Source organism: Stegodyphus dumicola, chromosome 8 (assembly GCF_044657685.1).
Source record: "Stegodyphus dumicola isolate Sdum_Otavi_A_Nest chromosome 8, ASM4465768v1".
In the NCBI taxonomy this organism is placed as follows: Eukaryota; Metazoa; Arthropoda; class Arachnida; order Araneae; family Eresidae; genus Stegodyphus; species Stegodyphus dumicola.
The window spans coordinates 39,061,262-39,069,770 of record NC_140775.1 but is presented as its reverse complement, the minus strand read 5'-3'; the positions used below and the strand labels follow the sequence as shown (position 1 = coordinate 39,069,770).

Here is an 8,509-nt window from a genome sequence, read left to right as displayed (position 1 = left end):
TCATCTTGCCTCCTTCCGAAAAAGTCCTTAATATCTCTACAAACGAACTCTAGGATTTGAAAGCGAACAGTGGCAAAAACTTTCGAAGTAAAGCAGATTTTCATCTCCAGCCTGCGAGACTGTTGCCGCGTGGACATCGACCTTTTCCAAACCCAGAAAAGAATTGAAGAAAGTTTGGTGACAATAGCTATAGTAGTGACTGAGTCATTAGAAGACACACACGCAGACTTTCTTCTTTATATATATAGATACTGTTATATGCATGAATTCTGAATTTGCAAGCGTTGTTGAACACTATTAACTATGACAGCTTATGAATTCGACTGACGAGCCACTTGCTCGGCCAGCTGCTTAAAATAGCTAGTAAAAAATTCAAAAATTAACGATTTTAATAAGTGCATTTAGTGTAATTTCATAAAAATATTTAATATTTCTAATTAGACGTCTCCTGATTTAAATACATCTTTGTTAAATCAATTACATCAAAAGAGTAGAAAAAAATATTTTTAAGAACTATTTTTATTACTTTTAAACTGCTTGGTTCGTTAATTGATACTAGTAATAGGTAGATTAAACCTAATATCAACTACGCTTCATTGAATGGCAACACGCTGGCGGGTGGGACAGAAAAGTGTTTTATTTAAGGCATTGGCTACACTTTGCTTTTAAATTTTTGAATTTGTTGATTAAAACTGAAAGATAAATGTCTTTCGTTTTGACGAAAGGCAGCAGCCTGGCGCGCTGGAGATAAAAATATTTTATTTCGTACAATGTTACAGCTATTATCTTTAAAGCCGCTGAGTTTGTCAATGAAAAATTCACTAAATTCTTACAAAATTGGAAATAAGTAAAAAATATATCCGAAATTCACATTTGGGCTTCAAAATGCACATGTACAAGTAAAGGACTACATGTGTTCAAACTTTAGTGGCTCTGGGTGTCGCCATTTTTCCTGAAAGCGAAACATACATACAAACAGATTCTTCATTATTTATTAAGTAGAGATGACCCATTTTTTTCTTTCGTCTTATTAAACAAAATAAATAATTTGAATAATCCGGGCATTTAGTGCTCAGAAAAAATACGATTTTTTTAAAAAGAATATAATTATGTCCTAACAACGAAATTGAATTAAAGCATGAAAACTAGAATTAGAAGTTTACTTTTCTTCTTATAATTTTTAAGTCTTAGGTTTAAATTTTTAACACAAGAGTAAGAAAAATGTTAGTGAATGCGAAGCGCGAGTCTCTTAAATGAGCTTTGCACGTAATAAAACATTGAATTGCTATTACATTTAGCCAGAAGGCAGTTATTTGAAACATTTTCCGAATTAGAAGCAGCAAAATTTTCAGGCAGAAAGTAAGGAACAAATTTAGCCACTTTATAAAATATGGGAGACGCAGATAATAGTCAATTTGCATTTGCAAGTGAGATATTTTTAGATTATTTTCAAATGTCTTTAAAATGTATATGCAAAGTACTTTTGTTATTAATGTTAATGGTTTGCCCTTTCCTACCATGAATCTTTGGGCATGTGATATCACTGACTTACAGTATGCTTAAAAACCAACTCTTTCTACTCCCTTTATGTTTTCGTTTTTCCCATTTCCCTATGAATCTTACAAGAAATAGACTAACCCAAATGGCTTTTCTCTCTCGCTTCAAATGTGCTGCAAGAACCCCTTGATCATAGCCGGGAGAAGTTGGGACGACTCAAGAAATTTTAATATGATTTGTTATTGCTGTGTTTATAATTTTTATCCTATAGAACTAGTTTTCTTGCTAAAAATCTTAATCGGTGAAATGAAATGCAGTATTTGCTAACACAGCATACTTTCGATATTAGCGTAAGATAATCTGCTAGATTTTTAAAGCTGAAAATTTAACTTCATTCCGAGAATGTTAAAAACTTCTGCAAATTTCAGACAGGTTTCCCGAAAAAATTTAAAAAAATATTATAATTATTTTAAGGAAACATACATTGGAGATTAATACTGGAAATACCATAGTATTAAAAGTTAGGAAAAAAATTAAATTATTTTGTATTTCTTTCCCCGAAAGATTACGTTAATGATAACAAATCTGAGGAAAGTTATTTAATTAAATAATCAATTTAGTTTAACATATTATTATTGTTGTTGTTGTTATTTTAGGTAAACACATATTCTGGAATGGTGTTACTTTGGTAGACGGTTGCACGGATTTTTGGCGATTTACGTTGGCGCAATTGTTGGCGCGATTTTTACAAACGTCAGCCATCTTGAAAACGCTGTTTTTACGCATAGTAAAGTATTTGAAACTTTAAAAAAAATAAATAAATAAATATCGTTAAAAGTAATGGATTAATTTTTTGTTGAAAATGTCTTTTTTTAAGATGGCAGGCAAGTGTAAATAAATGCATTTACTATAAGTATAAAATACTATAGTAAAGTTATTATTACTTTCATATAGCAAAGAAGAGAATAAAAACACCGCTATAAAAACATTGGGCCAAAGTTTAATTAGATTAAAATATTACTGAAATTGAATATCGAATTAAAAACCATCATACCAACATTTAAAATAATTAGAATATTATTAAATTCAAATACTTTAAAATACGCTATATAGAATATAATTAACATTAAAACATATGGACAATAATTATCTCAGCAATTTTTGAAAATAGTGTATTAATTTTTTTAAACAAAAATTGAAGTATACAATTATAAAAGAAAAGAAAAATATGTACTTAAATTTTTTGAGTCATTTAGCATGTTGCTTATTGATAAGTACCACAAAAAAAAATCGAAATCGTAATTTAGATAACATCTTTGAAGGAATTCGAAGATATGAATTAAATTTTAAAACGGCGCGGAAATGCACAAATTGTCAGTAACCAATCAGGGAGCTGATTACAGCTCGTTAATGCACAAATATTCTATGACCAATCAGAGAGCTTATTACATCACGGCTAGAATTAAAATTATTTAAAAATTCATACATAATAAAATCATTTTTAAAAAAAATGCAAAATTAAATTGTATTTTAATATTTAACAGCCATAAATAATGTTTAAAACATTAGATTAAATTTATATATATTAAAACGAATTACTTTTAAAGTAAGGTGACGTCATTGATTACATCATCCACAACATAAAATTTCATAAAATATGATAAACAATAAAATTTTTATTTCAAATAAAAATGCAAAATTAAATTGATTTTTAATATTTAAAAGCCATAAATAATATTTTAAACACGGAATTTATGCGCAATAAAACGTATTTTTTTAAAAAATAAAATGACAACAAAGTATCGGTTACCATAAATAACTTATCCAGCAATGGGTTGTATTACTCGCCAAAGAAATACCATAAGTTGTATTATTCGCCAAAGGAAAATCGCCAAAATCCGTGCAACCGTCTACCAAAGTAGCACCTCTGGAATAATACTGAAAATACTGCAATAAATATACAGTCAAAAGTCGTTAATTCGGACACCCATAATCCGGAATGATCTATAATCCTGACCTCAAAGCTAAAATCTTTCTGCGCATGCGCCGCGTTGACGCATGCGCATAGGCGTTTACGCGTGCGCGCAAGACCTTTACGACTGCGCATTTACGTCTGCGAAAGCGCAGAATACGTTTTTGCGTGCGCGTTTAATGTATAACGGACGGTATAAGCTAAAATTATCTAATTATCTATTTCAGTTAATGTTGATGATTGCGTTGTTCCTTAATCTTCGAGTTGGATCCGGCTTATTATTTTTTGCAAACTGTAAGAGCAATTTTATAAAAGTAAGCTTGAACTTTCAATTATGTCAAATTTCCGACGCTGGAGCTCTCAAAGGATCTACAAAACGAAAGTATGTTTCGATGTTCATCAAACAAAAAGTGGAATTGCTACAAAAATGGATAAAGGCATATCCTTTGTTTATCTAACCGTTCCGAAATCTGTTTATCAATTTCACGCTGCTCTGCGTGGGGGGGGGAGAAACGTCGCGTCGCGCAATGAACTGGAAGTTGATCTGTCAGCACTATCGTTATCTTCAGGGCAGATGTTTTTATTTTATTCGGCTTATAATTCCTTACTAAATGTAGTATTTCATCTCGATGTACTCCGTCTTTGATATGATTTAAATCAAATTCTTCGTCATTATAAATATCACGAATACAAATCAAATAGTTTTCTGGTTGCAATTTTCTAATTTCGGCTATGCGTAATGTATGCTTTACGCATGCGCGCGTTGAAAGAAATGTTTAATAAAGTAAACAAATAAATATTAAGCTTCTTTTTTTGTAAATTTTGATACCTTTAGATCATAATTGCTCATTATTTTATAAATTACGGTTTCATATTTTTAATTTTATAATTTCTGCATGCCATCTTACCAGATTTAAACTGATGATCTATAATCCAGAAAAATCGATAATCCGGAATCGCCGAAGTCCGGACGAGTCCGGATTAAAGACTTTTGACTGTATTAACAAGCCTAGAATAAGTAAAATTTTAAAATATTGTAGAATATATTATTCCTCCTTACCTAAAAGATTACGTTAATGATTACGAACCTAAGGAAAATTATCTCATCAAATAATGAAATAAGTTTAGTGTTACTTTCTTTATGAACTAATGCGTTTTTAATACATAAATGGGTAAAATGTGTAAGGATAAGAGACCGGTTGTTGTGAATCATAGGGAAATGATAACGTAGAAGCAGATTAACAAGTTAAATTTTATTTAAAATCTAATATGTCTAATTTTTCTTTTGCAAATATATGAAGGTTATTTTTGTAAACATTCGAAAATAACTTATATTTTTAGTGAAGTTGCTAACTGTAAAAACTTTTTAATTGTGTACAAACAAGTATTACCGATGGATTAAGTTTTAAAACACAGCTCTTGTACAAAATTTAATTAATTATTTCCTTAATACATTTTGCACATAAAATTAATGGCTTAAATATGAAGATTCAGCTTTAATGGTAAATGTATTTGGAACATATTTATTCATGGAATACACTTAAAAATAAACGTTTTAGTAAATACTAATACGGTTTTTTTTTTAAATATGCCAGAATTTATTCGCAATATATATATATATATATATATATATGCAAATGTCCAAAAATAATCTATTAAATGTCTGCAAATTGAAAGTAAAAATAAACTAAGAAATTTCTCAGCTACATTTTCTATGCAGAACTGTCGAAGTAGCAGAAATTTAAATGCAGAATTCATTTCAAATGATTAGTCGGTTTAAAAATGAAAATATTTTTGACATTAACTTTAGAAGACATCTTAATTTAGTGATATTCGAAAGAAACTCCTCTTCTCCTCTTTACGATAGCAAATTATGATGCCTATAATTAAGGGCACAAATTAGAGGTAACACAATTTGGCCATAAATAACGAAGAAGGATCATATCGTCGGCATTCGAAATGTACGAAGACTTTTCATTTGAAATAAATGGTGAACAAATGTTTAATTTTTTTTAAACTTTTAATATTGCTCTTGATACTGAAATTTTTAGAATAATGTAATTTTTAAGAATAATTTTACTATTTTGCAAAGTAAAACGTTTATAAAAAAACCAGAATTACGCTTGCGCAAATATAGAAATACAGTAAAAAAATTATGAGATATAGTAAATTTTATTTACAAAAGCTTTGAATTTCAAAGTCTCATGACAAAAACAACGCATGATTTTAATAATTAAATGCAATTATATGATGCCTTAAGTTTCAGAGTTAGTGTATAGCTTCCCATTCCCAACTTCCCATTCTCGACATGTAGTGATCGCACGTCCCGCCCACTTGGTTAGTCACTTTCTTTTATGATCCATGTTATTAGCCTTATTAGCCAAGTAACGTCACTGGATTCGAGCATTGGAAAGAGCGTAACCCTTTATTGAAATTATTGTCAAATGTTTAATGTGGGCAATGCCAAGGCTACGAGCAATGGTGATAGTTCTCCCTATATATACAGTGTTCTCCGCTGTGCTGCAGTTCAGATTTTTCAACTTGCTGCCTTATGCAAGTTGAAAAATCTGAACTGCAGGCATAGCGGAGCTAGTCGACACACGGAACTGACAATGTTAGCTCAGATGGGAACGGCCCTTAAGGGCTTCTTACTGCGTTCATATCTTCAATAGTTCATATCATATATTCATGTCAGCATTCCGTGTTTCGAAACATCGCTCCACGACGAAGAGAGCTACAACTACAACTCCAGCTACGGCAGAGAATATGTATCTAAAGAAGGAAAGCTTCCATAAACGTAATGTAAACCAACTTAACGTAATGTAAATTTGACTACTGCTCTGCTGCATCACGGAGGGAAAAATTCTCGTCGCCAATTCCCGTCACCAAATCACCAAGTGCGCAGGAAATTGAGATTAAGGTACAAAATCAAAGAACTTATGGTATTCATTCTTTCACAAAACTTTTCGTGATAATTTAAACCCGGATTTTCATAGATTTGTTTTACTAAAAATAAATAATCCATTAATTAATCTACTTCCGCGGATCAATGATTTGATTTACGTCAATACGGCGGGAAAAAATAATGGTGCTAAGAAGTTTGAACTCTTGCCAAACGGAATCTTCGACATTCGACACCGGTTCGACAATTATTTCGCCTCATGTAAAAAGGTATAAAGGCTGAATCTACTTCGACACCTATTTCGTGCATGCGCAATAGGGGTAGCCAGGATGCTACGTAGCTGTGGCTTCTTCTGGGGATTCAGTACAGTTGCATTTTCCTGCTTTTCAGCACTGCGCAGATGCGAGGGAAAATGCAATTTCCCAACAATATAGCATTCATAAATGAAGGATCCTGTATCAGTTGATTAGATTGATGATAGCTTTTTAAAAGGGTTTTTTAAATATTTCATTTCACGTTTTCCTTTGCTTTTCAGCTGATGATCTGGAGCCATGGATAGAGGAAATTCTAGAAGAGGTGGACATTAGTTTGGACAACCTTTTCTCCTTTGTAAATAACGTGAATGAAAACACCAAACGTGTGAGTATTTCTTGTATCCTTTTAACTATACCTCTTTAAAAAATACTTTTATTAAATCTATCTAAATTATATATTTCTATTTGCATTTCTTATTTCGTAAGGCAAATTGCAAACACCTGAAACAATTTTACACGTTTCTGGAATATATTTCAATTATATATTTATTGCAGACGTGTATTTTTTGTTTTCTGGATAAGAAAAGGAGCTTTCGCGTGCTTATAGTTTCAAAGACATATTTACTAAAGTTACGCGCGCTACTGCCATTGAAGGGAAATGAGATAGATTGAATAAGTTAAGATTTGTATGCCAGGCCGTAGAATTAAAAGAGGAGAACTTCCCATGCCGGTACCAGTAAATTTAGTTCGCCAGATGTTAGTTGGTGTCACTTCAGCATTTTGGAACTTCAGTGTCACGTCAGTTGCGGGATATTGCTATATTGATGGAGAAAAATTAATATGCGCCTTATAAAACCTCCTTATTTGTGCTTGTTCTTAAATCTACTTCAATGACCTTAAACTGGCGGCCCTTGAAGCAGTTTTATGCGACTCCCAAATGCATTTCAATTATGCATTTGTTTTCAATGCGCTACTGCAAAGATTTAAGAAAATTTAATTTTTTGAAATCCGAGTTTAGATTATTATTATTCCATTAAGTGAATAATGCAGCAGAAAACATATAAAGGGAGCTAATAATTTACATTCTACATATATAAAAATGAATGTCTGTATATCTTTTATACATATCTACAGCTTAATTCTGATCTTTATGAAACTTGCCACACTCGACCTTCGAAACAAGAAGAAGGTCACTGTCTATATAAAATTTCTCAAAAACCAGGCCATGGAGAATGCACTCTTTATATACATTTATTTTATACTAATTTAGCGAACTTTTGATTAAAAACTCAGCGATTTAAAAGCTTTGGTTTATAAGATGTTTCTTCTTTAATCAGAAAATTCGGCGATAAAATTGTGTTGCAAATGGGGAAAACGCAATTATATTAATTTGTCTCGAATTCAACAAACAAACCCGGCTATTTAAGAGAAAGAAATGTTTTGCCACTGCCCAAATGAAAATATCCTAAAGTGTGTTATAGAAAAGCAAAGTGTAAAATATTCAATTTTACATGCATTAACATGCATGTTATTGTATCACACACATTTTCTTTGCTTTTTTAAAGTGAATTTGTAATAGTGGTCGCAAAGCATTACTTTCGCTGTGAAATCAGTTATGCCACCAAAACGAAAATCGTTTGCTGGATCTACGCCTCAAGCACGAAAAAAAAAAAAAAAAAAAAAAAAAAAAAGGCATTACGGGCTTCAGAAACAAGCTAGCAACGGAAAGCAAGACTGGAAGACGTTCTAGTAGTCATTGCTCAAGTCCGTTACTATGAAGTAAATGAGCAACGGTAAACAAGACAGGGAAATGCTTGATTTCGATCCAGACGAATACTACACGCTGATTTAAATCTTGGTGCATTCCATTACGATGTAAGTTAT

At 31.5% G+C, this 8,509-nt stretch overlaps 1 protein-coding gene across 1 annotated transcript in view; it reads left to right on the top strand.

The window, feature by feature from the left end:
- The first annotated feature begins 1,299 nt into the window (after window positions 1-1,299).
- LOC118191379 (uncharacterized) overlaps window positions 1,300-8,509 on the top strand; it is a 33,144-nt gene continuing 25,934 nt past the window's right edge. Inside the window, exons 1-2 of the mRNA XM_035362181.2 lie at window positions 1,300-1,427; window positions 6,907-7,010. Of these exons, the coding sequence (XP_035218072.1) occupies window positions 1,391-1,427; window positions 6,907-7,010 (141 nt within the window). The 5' untranslated portion in view covers window positions 1,300-1,390. The remainder of the gene's footprint in view (window positions 1,428-6,906; window positions 7,011-8,509) is intronic.